The sequence below is a fragment of the Echeneis naucrates genome, chromosome 3 (assembly GCF_900963305.1).
Source record: "Echeneis naucrates chromosome 3, fEcheNa1.1, whole genome shotgun sequence".
Classification (NCBI taxonomy): Eukaryota; Metazoa; Chordata; class Actinopteri; order Carangiformes; family Echeneidae; genus Echeneis; species Echeneis naucrates.
In genome coordinates, this window is record NC_042513.1 from 21,105,136 (window position 1) to 21,126,426 (window position 21,291).

The 21,291-nt window shown below is 40.4% G+C and overlaps 4 protein-coding genes across 5 annotated transcripts in view; 2 read left to right on the forward strand and 2 right to left on the reverse strand.

Annotated features, from left to right (window-relative positions):
• Positions 1–834, reverse strand: part of itsn2b (intersectin 2b) — a 28,094-nt gene extending 27,260 nt beyond the window's left edge. Inside the window, exon 1 of the mRNA XM_029497447.1 lies at positions 445–834. The gene's annotated coding sequence lies outside the window, so the exon portion shown is untranslated. The remainder of the gene's footprint in view (positions 1–444) is intronic.
• On the forward strand, positions 817–8,170 carry gcfc2 (GC-rich sequence DNA-binding factor 2). 2 transcript variants are annotated; one of them, XM_029497449.1, is made up of 18 exons: positions 817–1,550; positions 1,970–2,071; positions 2,494–2,694; positions 2,885–3,127; positions 3,455–3,555; positions 3,841–3,974; positions 4,160–4,343; positions 4,543–4,666; positions 4,903–4,954; positions 5,143–5,240; positions 5,504–5,703; positions 5,808–5,952; positions 6,293–6,414; positions 6,550–6,626; positions 6,757–6,823; positions 6,927–7,073; positions 7,204–7,340; positions 7,751–8,170. In XM_029497449.1, the coding sequence occupies exons 1-18, from the start codon at positions 1,163–1,165 to the stop codon at positions 7,881–7,883; spliced, it is 2,655 nt and encodes an 884-aa protein (XP_029353309.1). In that variant the 5' UTR covers positions 817–1,162; the 3' UTR covers positions 7,884–8,170. The 2 variants fall into 2 exon arrangements, with proteins under 2 accessions (XP_029353309.1, XP_029353308.1); XM_029497448.1 differs by having other exon boundaries at positions 819–1,550; positions 2,882–3,127; positions 7,751–8,169.
• Positions 8,171–8,406: 236 nt separating this feature from the next.
• Positions 8,407–15,572, reverse strand: LOC115040980 (saccharopine dehydrogenase-like oxidoreductase). Its single transcript, XM_029498193.1, has 12 exons — positions 15,374–15,572; positions 13,523–13,635; positions 12,836–12,916; positions 11,625–11,754; positions 11,442–11,491; positions 11,158–11,288; positions 10,673–10,790; positions 10,450–10,569; positions 10,297–10,353; positions 10,073–10,184; positions 9,767–9,848; positions 8,407–9,616 (listed from the first exon to the last, which is right to left on the reverse strand). The coding sequence occupies exons 1-12, from the start codon at positions 15,570–15,572 to the stop codon at positions 9,526–9,528; spliced, it is 1,284 nt and encodes a 427-aa protein (XP_029354053.1). The 3' UTR covers positions 8,407–9,525.
• Positions 15,573–15,952: 380 nt separating this feature from the next.
• On the forward strand, positions 15,953–21,104 carry tfb2m (transcription factor B2, mitochondrial). Its single transcript, XM_029498509.1, has 10 exons — positions 15,953–16,104; positions 16,716–17,078; positions 17,366–17,549; positions 17,770–17,861; positions 18,289–18,442; positions 18,651–18,799; positions 18,997–19,086; positions 19,332–19,388; positions 19,493–19,641; positions 19,869–21,104. Exons 2-10 carry the CDS (start codon positions 16,791–16,793, stop codon positions 20,056–20,058), a joined length of 1,353 nt encoding a protein of 450 aa, XP_029354369.1. The 5' UTR covers positions 15,953–16,104; positions 16,716–16,790; the 3' UTR covers positions 20,059–21,104.
• Positions 21,105–21,291: the final 187 nt, after the last annotated feature.

Sequence of the window (21,291 nt, forward strand, 5' to 3'; positions counted from 1 at the left end):
TGCCCGTCTGTGAGATCCAATGATAGAGTATCATTCCCTGATCACTTGTCACTAGCCTGCCGGAGACCTGCCAGCAACCTGCTCAACAAGTTTGAACCGAGAGGAATTTAGAGGTCTTACCTGCAAATCTGGCTTAAAAGAGGAAACCAAATATGACACAAATCCAAGTATCGATTATAAGTAACGCCGAATAAAAACATAAGTTAGCTAGCTAACCGGACTCCGATCCCCCGGGTCCCGGATCAGTACAAAAGCATCACCCCCCTCAGTCAAAAACGTGGCTTTTCCTCGTATATTCCTCAACAAACGAAGCAAAACTAAACGAATAATAACTACACACAGCCTGAAGTGTTGTCTGAAGCCGAAAGGCCATCCAAAGACACACAAGCAGAAAAAAAAATCAAACTTATACTCATGCTTAGATAAGCAGTTTCTGTCGCCTACCTCTCTCACCAAGACCCAGAAAACGTCCACTTCCGAGCTGCGGAGGGCTCCCAAGTTATCAGCCGCCACTTCTGGGAGCTTCCCCGGACACACCGGAGAGGTTAACCGCCCGAAACCAGCTGCGACTTTCGCTGAAATGTTGAAGTTTAGCGGCGCTAACAGTCCGAGGACCTGTTGCTGACAGCTCGGTGTGTCACACCAACAACATGGCTGACGACGAGTGATGGGAGGCTGTTAACGTCTGAGCGGCCGCCGAGTGGGAGGAGAGGGACCGGGGAAATAAAAGTCCGACCGCTGGGAGAGCCGGCGGGGGAAAGATGACGGTTCAAACTAAACTCAACTAAACCCAACAACAAAAATAATAAACTGCATTTAACTTCAGCCGACCGCCAAGCGTTGTCACATTTCGATGCGGGCGCATGTAGTCATGTTCATAAGCTCACTTAATGTTCAGGCTTTACCACAGATATTGTCCAGAAGCAGCGATCATACATTATTAATTTATCCAAACATGAGGATCTGCATATTAGACCAGAAGGTCACGATAAAAAAGGCCTGTGTGGCTAAACAAAAAAAAAAAAGAAAAAAAAACTACAAAAAATAAAAAAGGGTCCATATTACAGTTTAAGGTTATATATAAATTTTGGTTGGTAGTGGTGTTTTTAAAAAACGACTTAAAAACAGTTTTGTCGTTTCTGACACGCTCACTACATCACCCATGGTGCATCGCGGTAGCTTTACGCTACTCTTTGCGACAATTTCCGACGTGACGTACTCCGCTCTACTTTTAGTTAACTGGCTCAACAGAGCTGGGAGCGAAATGTTCAACAAAAAGCCCCGGAGGACTTTTCGGCAGAGAAAACGGAGCTCAAGTGAAGACGAGGACGGGCAGAGAAGCAGCGGAGATGGAGGGGACACGGAGAAAGCTCCGGCGGTGGTCAATAAACAGCCCAAAGCGGGTCCGGGCCGCGGTATCTCCTGTAGCTCCAGAAAGCCGGACAGAGACGACGGAGCGTCCGGGGAGAAAGTGGCAGTGACAACCGAGAGAGAAACGAGGGGGAAAGACAAAACAACTACTGTCCTCAGCTTCTCTGACGACAAAGAAGGTGTGTACGGGTGAATGTCAAGTTTTGAAGTCAAAGGTGGAAAAACGTTTGCTTAACGACAGACGTCTGTGAATTGCAGTTCACCTTAAACAGTTTTTGGAGTTTGTCAACAAGGGTAATGTTGTTATAATGCTAGTTAGATGTGAGGACTTTATTTTCGGTTATATTTTTGTGTGAACACTAAGTCCAGGAGTTACAAAGGTTGTTCACCAAAGTCCAAAGTTGATACATAAAAAGCACATTTTGGACCTACTTTCTCTCCTGGTGTGGGGCCCTCTATCAAAGGTGAGCTGAACACTGAATATCTGACACAGACAACCTGTGTAGGGAATATTGTTCCAGGATGAGACTATAACTTAATAGAAATATTTAGTAATTTTTTTCATCGTGGATCTTTGCTTTTGTACTTCTTTTCTCAGCTGAAGAACCGACATTTAAACTGAAGAAGTGCTCAGATAAAGCTGTGCTGTTCCAGGTCAGGAGGAAGGAAGCCTCACCTGCCAAGACCATCCACAGCACAGGTAGGTGCATGAATGAATTATAATAAAATCTCAGATGACCCTTTCATCAGCATGATCAATGTAGCGTTACACGGACAGACAGCACAGGTATTCAGATGAAAATACAATAGGATGTAACGTAATTTCATTTGACTTATTTATGGACAAATGAAATCAATGCTAAAAAGCCTTAGCAAATTCTTTGTAGGACAGGAATGTTTTAAAAAATTGCACTGCTGACACAAAACTCATTCATCGAAAATGTTGTATTGTCAGCTCCCACAGTTGACATGTCTGCATGACTGTTGGCTGATTATAATGTTTTATAGATTATCCTTTTTCTACATGATGATCCTTTGATTATCTCACTTCAGTAAGTATCCAGATAATAATGTGATAATGCATGCAAACATTAAAAGGCTGCTCTCTCTCCTTTCTCCCAGCCCCTGCTGGTGTAGGTGTCCCACCATCTGGTTCTCCGAGGCAAGATTATGACAGTCAGCCTTCACCACATAGTCTGGATCACATTGATGACAATGATGATGACAATGGCAATAGTGAAGGCGATGAAAGTGATGAAAGTGGCGCTCTGTCTCCGTCAGCGAGCTCAGCCTCATGCTCCAGCCGCTCGACTATCACACCAGGTATGTTTTTGTGAGCTGCAGAGAACTACTGTGTATTTGAGTGATTTAAATTGTTTTAATTGTTTTAAAGAAAGCAAACAAAAAATAAATGTGTTGGACATCACAGTTTTGCACCAAGGACTCCTTGCCACAGTGTTTGTCTGCATGCATGTTCCTTCATTTTTTACGTCTGTTAATATGTCTGCAGCAGTCATCCCTAATGCTGAAGAGATTCAAGCAGCCAGGAGGCAGCGTCGTGCCGCTCGAGCCCGGAAAGAATTCATTTCCCTGGATAGAGCTGACCAGAGCTCTGCTGGTAGTACCCCTGATCACCACAGCAGGGATGGTGAAGAAGACAGGGTTGAAGATGACGATGACCCAGATGACCATGAGAGAAGAATCGAGTTTGCCCCTCGATTGAAGAGCATAAGAGAAAGAATTGCAGAGAAACTTGGTAGGAGACAGCAGAGATGGGTTAAAGAGAGGGCAAGAAAGTAGAATTTTATTGGATGTTATTTATTTATTTAAAATTGTATTTTGAGCAGCTGCCAGTTTTTGAGAAGTACATTATTGGTCATAAATTATTGATTTGTGATATCTCGAATAACGTGAAATAATTTTGTGAACTTGTTTTATGACCATGTGAATTAGTAAATCTGTTCAAAAACAGCGGCAGGATTAATCTACAAAAATCTGTTATTTGCAGAGTAAAAAATTATGCCAAAATAATTTGGCTTTTTAATATGAAGACTATTGTGTTTTTATATTTTTTTTTGTCAAGGAGGAAGTGATGGCAGTCTTTCAGAGACTGATTGGGAAGAACAGGAACTTTGGGAGGAGACACAAATCGGCAAGGGAGTCATTAAACGACCAGGAGAACAGGTAAGAGCAGATACTTGTTCTTTCTCTTTTACCTTTTCTGTTTTCCTTTGTACATTTTTTCCAAATTCTTTCTTTTTCTCTAAGCTTTCCCTTTTCTATTGAGTGATTATTTTTTCTTTTCCTTTGTCAGAAGCTTTCCATGTCTCTCTAGTGTCCCATATATTCTAGAACTGTGTGTATGACTGAATACTTAAATTCTACTTTCTGAAGACTCAAGCCTTCTGCCAGTGCAGCTGCCCTCTGTTCTGCAGCTTTGACTTCTTTCATCCTCTTTTTTTTCCTCAGAGTCCATCTGGCAGTGAATCCAGCAGTTTCAGCAGTAGCAGACGAAGACAAAAGAAGAGATCAGCAGGGGCTAGAATCCCAAAGACCTTTCCTCCCGTCAGTGTTTCAATGGTGAAGAGCAGGATCACTGGAAAGTAAGTTTATTCAAGTGAAATCTGCATTCATATCACACTGTAGCAAATTGAATTATTATTAATAAAATTATTGTTGATCTGAGGTATTTTCTGACATTATTTCCTACTGTATTCTTCAGGGAGTGGAAAGGGAATCATGTAAACCTTTCTGATTCTTTTTTTTTTTTTTTTAACTCCCCCTTTAGACTGGAATCCCTTAAGGAGGTGCACAGAGCACGACAGGCAGAGCTGAGGAGGATGGAAGGGGATGTCGAGAGCGCTAAAACCTCAGTGGAGTGTCTAGAGGAAAGTTCCTCTGAGAATCAGCTGAAGTTTTACCGTTCCATGACCCTTTATGTCCACAACCTGGTGGAGTGTCTGCAGGAGAAGGTCAGAAATTATCACAACTGTTAACTTATTAATCATATGTAAATAAATACAATTCTAAAAGTTAATTAAGTGATTTTTCTTGACATTTATTTTTCTTGTAGCCTGTGTTGTTAATGGTTAGAGTGGAGAGAGAGACAGTGACACACCAATGGCTGATCATTTTCCTCTTTGGAAATTTAATCGTGTTATTTTTGTGTAGGTTGTCGAAATCAATTCTTTGGAACTGGAGCTTCACACACTGCTGTCTGAGCAGTCAGAGGCACTGTTGGCTCAGAGAAGACAGAAGGTCAAAGAGCAGGCTGACTCCCTGCAGCAGCTCAGCTGTGAGTTTCCTGTGTGTTTCTTGTTATTCTGGTCAGAAAGCATGTTTGCTTCTTGAAAGCTGCTGAGTGTAGGTGTTCTTAAAGTGATAACATTTCATCAATTTAGTGCCAAAAAGATGAAAAATAGTTTTGCTCCTTTCCTGACACTGTTTTATGGGACAACATTTTAGGCTAAAGAAAGTATCTGGTGGAAATGATGTAAGAAAGAAGGAATAATTTTCATCTCATTCTTTTAGATAACACAGATGAGCAGGGCAGACTTTCTGCCAATGGAAAAGAAACACAGGGGTGAGTATAATATTTTTTCCAAGATAAAATTTCTTTCAATGTGAAATACTGGAAATGAGAAACTCTGAACAGTTTAGATTGAGTGCAATTCTATACAAATATTTTGCCAAGCTATTAAATATAATTAAAAATAGATACTCAACTGTGCTGTAAAGATTAGATTTTCATATGTTTGTCTTATGTTACAGTGTGGTATCCACTGCTGCTAAAGCTGAGGAAGACTTTGATATTCCTGAAGATACACAACCTTCAGCAGAAGAGGAAGAGCAGCTGCAGAAGAAGATGGGTACGGGGAATTAAAATGGTTCCGCTCATATACGTTTTATTTGGAATAATAATAATAATAATAGTAAAAAACATTATACAGTTAAATGCTGCCAGGCTATAAAATATGTCTGAGCACTACGTATTGCAAGTTTCTCTTCTATTTCCACTTTCTATAAAAAGCAAAACTTAAAGAGGAGAAATCAGAAAAAACTCATGTCATGTCCTGGTGGTCCACTTGCTGTTTCGTCTCATTCTTCCGCCTCCTCTCTGCTCTGTTACCAGCTGATGTTCTCCTGAAGTCCCAAGCAGTGTTTTCTGATGTCCATGACGACTTCCACAACGTTAAGAAGATCCTGTTTCGCTTTGAAGAATGGAGACGATCTTACTCTGACTCTTACCACGGTGCCTACATCGCTTTGTGTCTGCCCAAATTATTGAGCCCCATCATTAGACATCAGCTGCTGCCATGGAACCCACTGAAGGTGATTAAACATTTGGCCACATAAACACTCAAGCTTCGTTATACGCTCACACAGCTGGAATTACACAGTATACAACCTTGTGTTTAATGTAATGTTTGTCTCAGGGTGCCAGTGGGGACTTTGAAAACCTCCCATGGTTCTCAGATGTGGAGACCTTTTGTCACGGTCATGGACACGAGGAGCTTGAGCACACAGACAGACAGACGCTGTCCAATATCATAGAAAGGACCGTCCTACCCAAAATAACTGGTAACACACTTTACAGAAATAAACATATCCAGTATATTCTACCTGGATACTAAATGCAAACTAACAAGAGAGCAGAGATAACATTGAAGGTCTATTACAGCAGCAGTGATAACAGAACTAGTATCTTGGAAAAATTAGAAGAATTATAAATGAACCCGTTAGTAGTTAATTTTAGCATTAACTTTTACATGTACACGAGAAAAAAACAGAACACGTTTACCATGATTGCTATTCATGCACTATTAAATAGGCCAAAACGCTCCTCAACTCTCCGGCTTGTTTTACTACGTGTGTCATACTGAAGCATCAAAATTTGCATGTCTTTTGCGCTGTTGCTCAGCATTTGCAGAGCTGGTGTGGGATCCTATGTCCAAACAACAGTCAGTCTGTCTCTCTGAGGTCTGTCACAGACTGAAGGATGATTACTCCATCTTTGAAGGAGAGCAGAGTAAACCTGTCAAGGTCAGTGTCAACTTTTGTTGCAGACTCTGAATTAATTGATTAATATTGTTTTTGTGAGATAAAAAAACAATATTACATTGTTTTATTTTATATATATATATAAAAAAAAGAACTATCTATTTACATCCCGTGCAGGCATTCATAGAGACTGTGGTCAGGAGACTGAGGAGCTGTGTAGATGAAGATGTCTTCATCCCTCTGTACCCCAAAAAGTGTGTCTCTTTCAGCTTTGCTTTGTTTTTTCCTTTTTTTTTTTTTTAGTTGATGCATTAGAAAGCAAGTATGACTTCACCTCAGTGTATCAGACAATGACGTGTTCTGATGCTGTTTTTTTCTGTCCAGGTTTCTAGATGACAGACTGTCTCCTCAGAGACTCTTCAGGGAACAACAACTGTGGACAGCTATAAAAGTAATTTGGAGAAAAAAAAAAGTTTTGTGCATCATATATTGTCATTTTTGTGGGGTGCTAAATTCTGCTATGCTACTGACGAGTTATTTTGGTTTTATTTCAGCTACTAGGGAACATAGGGAAATGGGATTTGCTGCTTCCTGAGACTGTATTGAAGGAACTAATGTTGGACAAACTGCTGAATCGATATTTGATGACTACTTTGTGCAGTCAGACTCAATTCAACAATTCTGTTGTAACCAGCAAACAGGTATTTTGAATTTTAATTTGATTATTGATGTGTTTTAATGCAGCAGCGCTTGGTCTTGGTGATTTTAATGTTGATGGTCTCTTCCTCTCCAGTCTTTCATACTTGTCTTCTTTTTTTATTGTCTCCTCAGATAGCAGACAGTCTACCGCTCTCATGGTTCAAAGGAGAGAACATTTGTTTGCCTCAGCTTCGAAACTTTGAAAACCACCTTGTTCAGAAAGTGAATAACATCTGCAAACAACAGTCTCCTAAAGAGCCGAACACGAGGTAATAAAAGCATGTTACCTAAGAACGTTTTTTGAAACTTTCTCCAGGTTAATTCCGGCTTCTTATATTTTAATTACCTCTTATGAGATTGGAAGATCTTAGCATTTCCACTGGATGTGGTTACAAGACTGCTGTTGGTCCATATCAGTGACAAGTTGCAGGTCAGGTGTACTGAAGGGAACATTTCCATGAGTTTGTTCTCACAGATATATGCTGCGATATATTTGTTTGTGGTCATTTGATGACACCAGCAATTTTACAGAACTACTTGTTTATTCATGTGACATCTGCGGCTTCACAAGTGTGGAAATGACAAAACAAGATTTTTTTTTTTTCAATTTTGATGAATATATTTTCATCATGACAACTTTAATTCTACAGTCCTGATTCATTGTCCTCCTCTACTGCAGGTCTGCTGTGGTTGAAGTGCTGCAGGTGCTGAGTAGGATCAGGTGCAATGACTCTATCCTGGCCATAGCAGAGAAATACCACTATGAAGATGCCATCTACTCTCACCAGCTGCTGAACCAAGACACAGTGTGACAAAGAAAGGTTGATTGTGATGGAAAGTGGCACCAATTGGGAAAATAACTTCTTTATTCGGGGAAACGATATTTCCAGTTCCCAGAATTTTAGTCATGAACGTTTGGCAGTTTGTTTTGTACAGGATGTATTTGTACGAATAAATGAATTGTATTAATATACCAACTGTTTCATTTAGACTCTTTTCTGTTATGTTTTAGATTTTTTCTACAGACATGACTTGGTAATACCTATAATCTTGCTTTGAAGTAACAAAGGAATATATTGGATTCAATTCTAAGCTGTTAGAAGATGATGCTTTAAGATGAGGGTCTAAGACAAAACTAAACTTGTGTGGAAAGTAAACTAAAGTATCTCATTGTTTCAGGTAAAATGTCTATACTTAACAATTCAAATGACCGTGTTTTTTATTTAAAATTAATAAATCCTAAAACCATTTGTTAAAAATCTCCACTTGATTAGAAATGAATTATACACATTACTGTGAGAAAGACTCTAGACATTTCTATTAGAGTTGGTTTTATTGATGAGGTCCATATAAAGCTAAAGAAAACATGTCACATGCACATAATGCTCAAACATGAACAGCCTGTGGACTGGGAGCACTTTTGCTTGTGCATTTATTCTAGTCCATGATAAAAAAAAAAAACAACATTCAGATTCAGCAACAACGCAAAGTTAACACACTTGTTAATGAACCAGAGGAGAGAATCTGCTCAGTTTCACGGAGTGGCTCCTGCTGTTCGGTGCTACTACTGAATGGATTTTCTAGCAAGGCTGAAAGCAACCATATGAATAAGTGTAATAACGTCAACAGTCAGCTACGAAAACAAACAGCAAAACAGCAGGCTTAGTGATAGTGCAACAACTACTAGTCTATGTATCAAAGACTGAGCAATCAGGTTTTGCCATGCCAGGCAAGAAGAGCATGTACGTGCACACACAGCACAGCTGTAATTCTCTATTACAAGCTTCACTGCACTGAACCAGCAACAGCTACATGTAAATGTAAATATAGAGGAATGTCCTTGCATCCGTTAAGCTACGATATGTTTCAAGGACAACACTAAAAGATTGTAGTTTGCTTTTCTTACACAAATACAAATGATAGTTGAACACTTCTGGAACACGGAACATGAGATTTGCATGAAGGGAAACGGTGGAGTGTCTTTTTAATCCAGTTGCTGTGAATGTAGTATAGTGGGAATTTTAGCCTTAACTTTTGTTCAGAGACAAGCAGGGAACCAAATTATGGCCTGAATTCCTTCCTCAGTTGCAATGATCTTGTCATTAGAGAGCCATATCGAACCCATTAACACATACCTGTCCTTTTTCTGTGCTTGGTTAGGAAACATTGCCATAGTTGTGCCATTTGCTTGACATGCAGGGAGTTAAAGGTACATTCAAGCCCAAGGATACTGGCAAGTTTCTGACAAATGAAGCACAAATGCTGAAAGTTTGAACTTCATTTAAAAGTACGCTCCATTTCTAGATAAAGCTCTCTTCAAAAAGGTGGAAACCATTGAATTGTTATTATGCAAATTAGTAAGTGCTTTAAAAAAAACAAACAAACAAACAAACAAACAAACAAACAAAAAAAAAAAAAAACACCTTTAGCTCAGAATCCGAGACAGGACAAAACTTAGATGACAGAGAACTGGATGCCGTGTTTGTTTAGGCGGTCCACCAACGTGGTTTTTGCAAAAGCGGCTCCTGGAGTGTATACTCCTCCCCTAGAAATGAAACAAAGGAATTACACTAATTCAGGAATTTTCACAAGTGAATTAATGGAAGTAACCTTAAAGCTGCAGCTACATTTGCTCAAAGTCTTGAAATAAAACAGCAGAAAAGACCAAATTAACACATGTTTTTGTGTAACTCACTTCTTGGGCATGGCTGAGGATTCGTTGAGGATTGTTAGAGCAGCCTGCACCATGGCAATGGGCGTGGCCACGTATCCACACTCTAATAAAATACAAACGTTTAACACATGAAACAAGGTCTCACCATGCCAGACTTAGTGACTTGCTTCATTATCCAACATGGGGAGGAACAAAGCACTTCAAGCAACATGGTTAATGTTTGTTTTACTCTAAAGTAGCTTTTTGAAGAATTCAGGTTGAAGTCAAGCTGTTTAATGAGGAAACCCAAGTGTCTTTGTTTTCGTAGAATATTTAATCCCCAGTTACCTGGCCCCTGAACCACTGCGCGGATCTTAGCGTTAGGTTTTCCCTGCGTGGGGTCCTGACCCTCTGAGTATCCCTCTCCATAGAAGGCAAACTGGAAGGATGAAGCCTCCATCTAATTCACACAACACACATATGAGAAAACTGAGCATCTTCTTCTCAGGATCTTTGACTATTTGAACTCAGAACTTGTGTTGTGCTAATTTTCTGTGCTGCCAACACTTCACCTGCTTTCTGGAAGGTCCAGCTTTAGAGAACATTCCAAAGGAGAAGAACTCTGGGTGCTGAGGAAGACACCAAAATATTTTCCACCACACATTAGGCATTCAGTTAGAGTCACTTGTGAAATGTAATTTGTATTTTGTCATTGTATTGTTTACCTTGATGAGCAGGTTGCGTCCAAAATGGAACTTGACTAAGAACCAGAACATCATACCGGCAAACATCAGCTTGATAATATTGCCGATGCCCCCAATTCCTGCATATGCTCCATACTGAACCTAGGGTACAATATCACATTATTTTATCCTCTGAGTGTTTAGCAGAAGAGTAAGCAGTGCGTAAGAAAGTGTGAGATAAGAAGATATGAAGGAAATAACTGACTGGTGTGGCCTGATGTTCCTCTGCCACGAAGCGTTGAGTTCTCTTTACAACAGAAGGATCAGAGCCCATGAATGGTACCGTGTACTGCTGGATCTCGTTACTGAAGAACAGTGCTCCCCTACAAATGCACACATATACACAGATGAACATCCTGGGGGAGAGGAACGACAAGCAGCACTGGAACAGTAGTATTTTAAAACTGGAAATTGTAGCTTTAGTGCGTTTTTCTTTACGAGGTCATTTGGAAACAGTGTTAGTATTACAAGGTTTGTCCACCAGGGGGCACTGACAGGTTTATTTAAAAACTCACAGTGAGGGGTGTGTCAGTCTCCAGTGATGACACACACATTTCAAAGCTGACAGTATTTTTTTTTTATTTTTTTTATTAATTTGGTGAAGTAGTTTTAAATATAATTAATTAAAACTCAAGGATTGGATTTCTTCAGAAACAAAGCAAAAAGGAATCACTATGATCATCCACCTACCGGCGTTTAAGCTTAGAGCCAACTGTAGGAAGAGGCTTGTGATTAAACTTCCTCCTCAGGCTCTGGAGCTTGTGGCCGTCTGCAAAACCGTAGATGGCGGACTGCCACGTGCCATCATGGATACATCCGCCCTGATATAGGCAGCCAGAACAACGCGCACACACGCACACACACCAGGAGAAAGAATGGAGCACATCAAAAAGGAAGAGAGAAAAAAAATTTGATACTTTTGAGAAAGGTGCCATGGGAATCAGTGTGATGTTATGGGAAACATTATTACATACATCAGGTCCTGAGCTGACTGTCAGGAAGCTCTCCACTGCAGTCAGTGTCCCTGTAGATGAACACACACACACCATAATATCGCAGAAGCTAATAAGATGACAAATGAATGACTTACTCATGACAGTGGACAGAGACTGGATGAACCACTGTGTGTGTATCTGAGCAGGTGAGCCTGTGCCTACCCTTGAATTGGTCCCTGGTGTACAGGACTCCCATGTCAGCTGGGATGGAGTCGAAGCCACAGCTTCCAATGATATACACACCATTCTCAGCTGCCTCGCCGCTGTAGTTCAACTGCATGCCCTCCAGAAACTGTACACAGTTGACACCACACCCAAATTTGTTATTTGCCTTTTAAATAACAAATGATTATTTTATCCTGTACTAAATTATTTTTTCTAATCAATAATGTTTCCTAATCAACAATATGTATTATACATCCACATTATAGAAATTTCATGATTTCTTTCTTAGACAGGTTCTTTCCAGATAGAATAAAATAGTGATAATGTTTGTGAAGTTTCAAAGAGTCTCTAGAAACCAAGACAGTCTGAAAAAACACAAAATCCTCAAATCACGCCATCAGCATCACTTACATGGGAGTCTGACAGTGAAGGAAAACTGCTGTTAAGCAGCCAAGTGAGAGTTAATTTTGTCCAACAGGCAACAGCATGAAAGTCAGCACGTCTTCTATTTGATTCCAACACAAACAGCAAAGTCCAGTGTTTGGACATCTGGCATCTATTCATCTGAACCTAACCCTGGGATCTGGGTCCACAACAGCTGATCTCAGTTTGTTCAGTCAACGTTGAGCATGTTCCCTTCGAACTAAATGTGTGCAAAAAGCCTCTATTAATGGAGCCCCAGTACCACAATTCACCATGGTAACAAGGAGATAAACATCAGAGTCTTGGAGATGGAAATGCTGCGTGCCATTTAAGCACATTTAACTTATGACGACAGGTATTGCTGTTCATAAAAGAGGCAACGTTAGTAACACAATTATTCAAGTGGGATTCTCAATTGAAATCTCCCATCTGGGGTTTGTTATCAACTACATGAGAGTAAGCAGCTAGGTTCAAAAAGCTAATGCTATTACATTAACTCAGTTAGAATTAACTTGACCTCTGGAACAGAAAACTTTCCCAAAACTGATTTCTCTGCAGGGAAATAACCACACAAGGTCCACAAGAAAAGGATGACTAGCACAATTTATCTATGCTGTTAAACCTACAACACTACAAACACAGTACACGTGTTGCTTTGCGGAAGGCGAGAGTAGAAGGTGTGCTTCCTTAATTTATAACCATGATGAAATGAAACGCATCAACCTGTTTCAGTGGAGTTTGGTGCCTGCACGAACATTACAGCACAGAAACAGTGTTATACATACCTGAGGTTCTCCACAGATGTCAATGTGGTGAGCTCCATTCTCTACGCAGGCTTTGACCACTGGCTCACCATAAAATCTGTACTATAGGCCACACAAAAACACAAACAATACAGCTATTTATTTTACCCCATGTTGTCCATGTGTGTTTATGAGCCCAGATCCTGTTCCCACAACAGTAATGATACGAAAACAGAGGATGAATGCATTTGTATTTCAAACACAAAAACACTGAAACTAAAAAGAAAGATAACATAGTTGATCTCTTTATGGCTTGATCTCAAAAGCCTGTTTTAACTCTGCTGCGTGTTATTGGTCGCGGCTGATGTGGTGCAGGGATTTGGTTTAATACAGGAACCTGAATAATGCAGATTGAAACCTCCTCTCCATTCGGACTTAAAGACAATGTGACATATTGTGTACTGTAAGTCAGTGGCCTTCTTTGTCTAAATGAAGGCGACTCTGTCTGTGTGCCTGAGAGTGAGTGAGGGAGAGGGAGGGAGAGCAAGCGAGAGAGCGAGAATGACAAAGGACGAGCAAATCTGAGAAGGATGGTGATAAGTTGAGCTATAACGATGCCAGAGAAAGAGGTCAACGAGGTAAGGGCAAATTAATCTGTGTCATACGAAGAAGCAAGTTCTACAGAAAAACAAATGCTGGCAGAAGCTTCCAGTGGATCTTTCTACTTACAGGCCCCACACAGTTGAGAACAATAACAGCCTGTTTGCACATGGCAGCCAGGGAGTCTGGCTCACCTACATCCGCCACAATGATATCTACCTCCGTCCTCAGCTCTGGTTTACCTGAAACACACGGACAAACACCTTATAAGGACATATGCTGTAGTAAATCTAAATCTATAAAATTTGTGAGATATTAGTGTTCATATTTGACATTCTTAAAAGGATTCATGATTAAATATTGAAGTTCAATGTCGGCATTTAATTTCATAGCCAGTTCACTCAGCAGCTTTACCTATTAATTCACTATAAATACACCATTACTACTTAACCAAAGATAGAAAGCTGTTAACTTTCTATAAATGAATTCAGCTGTTTAGCTTTAACAGCTAAACCCCCATTAGAAAATGTCTGCTGAAAGCCTCTTTGTGTATTTGAATAATTTAGGCAATAGACGACAGCTGATCTCAAAAGTTAGGGGGTAGTTAGGAGGTAAAACAATAAAAAGTCAAATTATGAACAGAACTAACATTGTTCAGTGATATGGTGGCCTAGCATGAGCCAAGGAAATGTGTCTATATTACACAAGGTATAATATTTGTGTGCATTTTTTGTGAAACTGTACTGTGATGGTGCTCTGTCAGTAAATTTTACCATTATTAATGTGTCATGAAAATATATACCAAAAACACATACAATTACAAAAGTTTTGTGTTGGATTTAATGTCTGCAATAAGGCTTTTGAATATTTTTCCATGTATGTGGTCAGATATAACCTATTGTAAGTGGTCTAAAATGGAAAGAAGCACAAACAACTGTAACTGTTGGAGTTTATTTTACAAAAACAAAACTTGCTGTCTTCATTGCTCACTGAATGACTGGACAAACTGATCTGCCAGCCTGTGATTGTGCCATCATTGATAGGGACTGTACAGTCAATGGGTATGTTCCATCAGCTGTTGTGCACTCCCTGAAGGGCAGGCTGAAGAGGAGCGGACAAAGGACACAGAATCACTCTCTAATCCTCTGGAAACCCACATTACAGTTACGAAAGCAGAATAGCTCCCTAGATTTGGTCTGGTGATAGACGTTTCCATGTTTAGAGTATCACATGGATACAAACCATCAATCTGGAAAATTACTGGCACACAGGATGTTATTTTCATTCAAGTGATTTATAGTTCTACTCCTTTTTGTAATCAGTCAGCTTTGTTTTGTGTTTGTCACATGGAAATGTTATGATGAACTCTGGGTGATTGATGCTTGCCATCAACTTTTGCCATTAAACTAATAACTCATCACTGAAACGTGAACAATCAAAAATAATTCTTTCTATCGTGGGATTAATCAGTTAGGTGTCGTTCAAACAAAGATGATCATCTGAAAATCTACCGTCTCTTATTCTGCAGGATGACTCATATACAGTATTGAGAAATATTTACCATTTTCTACTCTAAAAAATGAAAAGTTCATTTTTACAGAACATGCTGTAAAAATACTTTTACATTTACACTACCAGCAAACAGTATAGTTCCAGATTATTCCAGATTTATCTGTTTGAATATTAGCTGTTAGTAAATTTATGTCATCATTGGGTGGGCCCCCAATAAGTTTGCAACACTCTCTGCTGCAACTTCGCTTTTGCGTTGGAGTTCAGCCAAAGTTTAGGGTCAAAGTCACGTCTAGTTGAACCTTATCAGCGGGCTCTGAGGTGGAGTGATGTATAATCTTTAGTTAGGCAATATCTCCTTACCGAAATCAGATCAGTTCCCCGGCTCCACATCCCCACAGCCTGTTATCTCAGTTAAAAACACACATTAAAAACCTTCGCCTGATGCAACCCCATTGAGCAGGAACGTACCGAGGACTCCGGCGGCCTGCTCCACAACTTTTTCCAGCTTCTGCTTGCTCCTGCCGGCCACGGCCCACTTCAGGTTCCCCTTCGGACCCTCGGATGCGGTCCGGGCCACCTCCTCCACCACGAACTGGCCCGTGAAGCCGGAGGCACCGAAGATGACCAGGTGGTACGGCCTGCTGGAGGATGTGTCAACATGCACCATGGTGAAAGGAGACAAGGTGGAGGACTTCACTTCTCTGCTGCTCTCCGTCCGTCTGACTGACTGACTGACGGAAGAGGACCTGATCCGTTTTAACGCCTCTGTCTTCGGTACTTCCCTAGCAACATGATGCTAATATGCTAACAGATATTCACAGCTGCGTTAGTTTCGAGCAGCCGAAACGCTAACAATTCATGAAAGGAAGAATTTTCAAAATGAATGTTTGATAGGTAACATGTTTAATTGTGGTAGCATGACTCCTGTTTCCACATTTAGTTTATTTTGTGTGTCATGCGTCTATTAGCGAAACAAATTCGTCGGGGTTTTGATTGGTCCTCGCAGGTGTCGCTGGTCAATGACGACATTGAGATGCGCAGGCGGCACCACGAGACGAGCGTTGCAAAAACAAGCGACTCGGGGTCAGGATGATCACGGCTCAATGTCATGGAGCCTTACCAGACAGTTAGACCGACGGCTGCCCGTTTTAAATCGTTTCTACCGTGAGATTGGGATATATGAGAAATTCTGTAAGCAGGTATGTATTTATTTTTATTTTTATTTTTTTTTTGGGGGGGGGCGGGTTGCTAGCTTTGAGTAGCGCTAGCACACGGCTAGCCAGCGATTCGATCACAAATCCGTTCCTATTGTTGATCACATTCACGTAGCATCAGACGTTGTCTTTTTGAGATTTTCTGGCCGGAGATCGAAGTATAATATAATAATAATCCACCAGGATGAAGTACAGTGAAAAACTCTTCGGTGAGGCTGACGGATTTATGGTAGCATATATTACAGAGGCGTTTACTTACCCACGTGTTTAAAGAGCAGACTGTACTTTTGATTGGACACACTGTTATTAAAGATATACTAGAATGTAGAATGTAAACCCTACTTCGATAAGATAACAGCGATCGACTTTTTTATAGATATTATTGCCCCTTTGACTGGGACAGATGAACACTTAGCTTTGTGCAAAACCGTTCCCTGCTACTTACTATGATATCTTAAAATATTATAATGCATGTTTAAATGTAACTTAATGTCCTTAAATATAAATGTAAATGGATGTTAAATATGTTTTACTTTTTGTCAAAACAATGTGGAGTTGTTAAATGTAACATCCCTTTTCCTTCATATTCCCTCCAGGCCGTGACATCTTTGAGAAGTCCTCATATCGCCCCCCCACCTTCCCGTCTGTAGTTACACATTCACTGGTCCACCATGTCCATCCAGATCTGTAGAGTAGTGGAGCTGGTGATGCACTCTGCTTGCTGTCAGAGCATCAGAAGTAGGGCTTGTTTGCGTAAGGCAGTGTTGGCCCCTGTGGGACCCTCTGGTCCCCGTGTTCCTGGAGCCCCTGTGCTTAAAAGAAGGGCCTACAGCCTGGACTCTCGCTCTTCTGGCCCTGGTCGGCCAACACTTGGTCCAACTACACAGCAGCCTCGCCCAGAGAGGACGTCCCCATCTGCTGCACTTGCACAGAGAAACCTGTCTGCTGTGGCTGTACAGGTAGAAATGTATCTTTGCTTTACTTGGTTCTTTCACTGCGTCTAAGCTGTGTGTACACAGTGCTATCCTGTTGTGTGTGCTACGAACGTAAGGATGTCCAGCCTTTGGATCAGATATTAGCAAGTTCCCAATAAATGATGTAGGAAAGGCAAAAATAGACAATTATTTAAAGACTAAAGTAAAAATAACTTTCTTTTCAACACCATGGTCTGATAGTGTGCTCTATTCAGCTACTTCCACTTGATTATTGAAGTGCACAAAAACACAAAACCCACATCTCTCTCCAGGGGCAGCGTCGTCCACTCTGTCAGTATGACTTCCTGGACCTTGGGGAGGTAGAGGAGAATGTACGCCGTGCTCAGGCCTGTAAAACCATGAGACACTTCGTAGTTGACCCAGATGTGGCTAAACTGATAGCAAACCATCTAAAACCTGAGGATGCTAAAAGTGTTATCTTTGAATGTAACCCAGGTATGTAACACAGCTGGATATAATGAATCTGAAATGAATGAATATATGAATCTTTGTTTTACTGCATTTAACTTTCTAATTTGATGCACAAGACATTTTTTGACTGGGCGACCAGGGAGCAATGTAAATATTTTTAATGATTTAGATGTTAATGTATAATATATTCATCTTGTCATGGCAACAACAAGTTTCATAGTGGGACATTATTTACCTTTATTAGGTCCAGGGGTTTTGACCAAGACACTGCTAAATGCTGGAGCTCAGAGGGTTGTGGCTCTTGAAGGGGATGAGCATTTCCTGGCCAATTTACAGGTAACAAATCTCCAAAAATTAAACACATTTTTATTTCCTCACACATGTACTTGTGGCTGTTTTGAAGTCGCCAGCAGCAATAGATTTGGATTGTCGATTGTCGAGTTTGGAAAGGTGGTTGCTGGGAGTGACTTTTTTTTTTTTTTTTAACCTTTAAAGACAACCAAAATAGCCAATATCAGTGGTAGTAAGCTATAGCACCATAAGGTTTAGAAGAGTGAATTATCCCTACCAACCCAGGCAGCTACTGCGGCAATGAGGGTGCCAATGTCATTTCCATTCTACATCACTTCCTACCTTACTTAATGATGAATAATGACAGAATTACTCTGAAACACAAACCAAAACATGACCTGGGTGCACTTGTGCTGTTGTTTATATGATAGTAAGTTAAATTAATTATTTTTATCTATTTTCCATGTTGAAGGAATTGGAAGGTCGCCTTGATGGTCAGCTGGAGGTGGTTCATTGTGACTACTTCAAACTAGATCCCATTGGCAGTGGGATTGTGAAACCTCCTGTCATGTTTACTGACAAGCTGTTTACTGATCTGGGAATATCAGAAGCCAACTGGACTCACGGTAAGAAAACCATGCACACATTCAAAAAGTGCAGCAGACTTAAAACAATGCAGTGTTGCAAATGGCAAAACTGTAAACTAAGCTTACCTGTTTCATACACTAATTTTCATCCTAACCTCCCGAAACTAGACACCCAAAATATTTATTTATTAGAACTCTGTGTTTTCCTGCGTTAAGATCTGTGTGTTTTATCAATGTTTCTGTGCAGACATCCCAGTGAAGGTGGTCGGCATCCTGCCCCAGCGTAATGAGCGTGGCTTCCTGCTGAAGACGGTGTACTCTTTGTTTGAAAGGCTGTCTGTGTACAGATATGGACGGATAGAGCTCAACCTCTTCATGAGTGAGAGGGAATACCTGGTAAAAGAGCCTTTTAACCTCTGTGTAACAAGTGAAGGAGAAATATTAGTCCGTATCTTGATTAAAACAAAACCTGCTCAGGTGGAGATGGTTGTCCCTGTCCTCCTGTATCCAGTCAAGTCCGATCTACACGTAATCACTCACCATGTTGAAAGCACGTTAATCTGACAGTTATTTAACAATTATTTCTGTTTCAGAAATTGACGGCGCGTCCAGGTAACATGATGCACTACAGAGCCTTCAGTGTCCTCTGGCAGATGGCCTGTGATATTGACCTACTGCACAAGGTACAGTACGAAGGAGAGTTTTGGATGATGTGATGATTACACAAAGGCATTAAAACCCAAAAGGTTGATATTAACTGTGGTGTGAAGTAAAAAAGGCTTTTTTTTTTTAAAGAAAGAGACATGCTTCACAGCTTTATTTCATGATACTTCCTTGAAGCTAATACTCATTCATAGACTTAAAATTCTGTATTTTCACCATAAATGAGAGAGATTTGTCTTCTCTTCATCATTCTTTGTCTTTGCAGGAGCCCTGGGAATCATTTGTGTCTTCAAAGCAGAATATAGTTAACGCTAAAGGCAAGGTAAGAATAACCAAAGACTCAATAATAGCTATGTAAACTTGGATGGTGTGGCGTGTTTAATACAATGCCTTGCCCCCTCTGTCATTTACATTTTCTCCATTCAGCTTCCCAATGACCACATGTGCCTGGTGCGTCTGTGTCCACGGGCTGATCTTTTTTCTGCTGGCCTTTCCCCCTCTACTGCTTCGACTCTGCTGATGATGGTCAAACAGTGTCTGGCAAAGAGGAAGGTCAAGCTCATCGACAGACTCAAGTAAACAACGCATGCATGCCTACACATGCACACACAGACACCCAGAAACCTGTCAAGCAGGCACACAGACGGCTCTTGCTACTGCAAACAGCTGCTCTTAAATGGAAGACTTACAGACACAACACATCCATTCATACTGTAGTGATGGTAGATGCTGTTTCATCTGATGCATCTTCTGATCTTGTTTTTCTTTTGTTTATTATCCCTTTTTGGTATTATTTTTCTAGTCTGTGGTCACCTGATAGCGGGAGCAAGCTGTTATCTGAACTGGGCATGTCGAAGGACATATTGACAGGACATGTGTATCCAGAGGAGTATCTCCAGCTGTTCCAATTGATGGAGAAAAGTCAGGAGTTCACACAGAGCTGGCTTTATGAGGAAATCCTGGAGAACCCACAGAGAGAAGGTTGGGGTTAAAATAGATCAGCTTGCATGTATAGATTTGTAGACTTCAAAGACAAATGCTTACCTGAAAACATATTTATAACATAATGATGGTGTAATATAAAAAAGTAGAATATGTGATGTCATGGGACATACTTTCATATAAATACACATTCGATAGTAAAGTTAATGAAATGGATACAAGAAGTACATAAATGTTTTCGTTACTGATATGAAGAAAATGTTTGTGACTCATTGTCAACAATGGAGAAACAATATTGAATGTATATCTCTTTCCTGAACAAGGAATCTCATGAGTTGACTTATCGGCTGTCATTTTAATTTGCTCTTTTCATCCAACTGATTTTCATTACACAATGAAGAAAGTACTTCAACAGCAGCATGCAAAATCCTCATGGATAGTCACAGAAGTCTCATAGGACACAATTCTGTGTGTATCTAATCTTGGATAATTTTCCAGCTGATGTCTTGAGGGGAGTAGCAGTGCGGTATATGCACAACAGTAAGGATCGAATATGTAAAGGAATGACGTTTTTCACTGTGTTGTGTTTTGTGTGATTTTGGGAGCTTAATAGCTTGCGTACATGTCTAAAATGCCATGCTTTTATTGTATAAGCTGTGTCTAATATAATTTAAACATCAATAAATCTAAATTTTGAGTATATATTGCACTGGCAAAACACATTTCTCACTTATTTTGGTGTGCTGACAATCATTGCTCTTGATTTGCTAAGTCTGGGGGTTTTGGCCAAACTAAGTATGTTACTTTGCCTCTTTGGCAATAAGAAGGTTGCAGGTTTGGTTCCCGGTCTGGACAGCTGAACAGGTATAGACTAATTGGTGACTTGAGCAGCATGGTGGCGTAGTGGTTCACGCTGTTGCCCCACAATAAGGTCGCGGGTTCGGAAAAGGAAAAGCAGACCCCTCCACAGAGTAGACCGGACCCCCCACCCCCCAGAGGCGGGACCCCTCCAGAAATTGGAGATTAGACTGGATCCCTCTACAGACCGGTTCTTGTAGGGCCTCTTTTACTGTAGGTATTGTTGAGCTATAAACATGTCTGTAGCAGAATTGCATCAGTGTGTTGTATAATGACAATAAATCTTTTCATTTCCTGTATTTTTCTTTTACTTAAGTAATATTTAGACTAAGCTACTTTTACTTGTATTGGAGTAATATTTGACAAGGAGTATCTGTACATTTACTCAAGTAGTGAAGTTGTGTACTGTGTTCACCTCTGACACA

Bases quoted from the DNA above. Each gene is read 5' to 3' on its own strand.
- LOC115040980 (XM_029498193.1), bottom strand. From the start codon at position 15,572: ATGGTGCATGTTGACACATCCTCCAGCAGGCCGTACCACCTGGTCATC. The intron at 11,755-12,835 runs GTATGTATAACA...AACTGTGTACAG, and splicing joins ACATCTGTGGAGAACCTCAG to TTTCTGGAGGGCATGCAGTT. The intron at 9,617-9,766 runs GTGAGTTACACA...TTTCATTTCTAG, and splicing joins TCCTCAGCCATGCCCAAGAA to GGGAGGAGTATACACTCCAG.
- tfb2m (XM_029498509.1), top strand. From the start codon at position 16,791: ATGTCCATCCAGATCTGTAGAGTAGTGGAGCTGGTGATGCACTCTGCT. The intron at 17,079-17,365 runs GTAGAAATGTAT...ATCTCTCTCCAG, and splicing joins TGTCTGCTGTGGCTGTACAG to GGGCAGCGTCGTCCACTCTG. The intron at 19,642-19,868 runs GTAAACAACGCA...TTATTTTTCTAG, and splicing joins AAGCTCATCGACAGACTCAA to TCTGTGGTCACCTGATAGCG.
- gcfc2 (XM_029497448.1), top strand. From the start codon at position 1,163: ATGGTGCATCGCGGTAGCTTTACGCTACTCTTTGCGACAATTTCCGAC. The intron at 4,344-4,542 runs GTCAGAAATTAT...ATTTTTGTGTAG, and splicing joins TGGAGTGTCTGCAGGAGAAG to GTTGTCGAAATCAATTCTTT. The intron at 5,953-6,292 runs GTAACACACTTT...GCTGTTGCTCAG, and splicing joins CGTCCTACCCAAAATAACTG to CATTTGCAGAGCTGGTGTGG.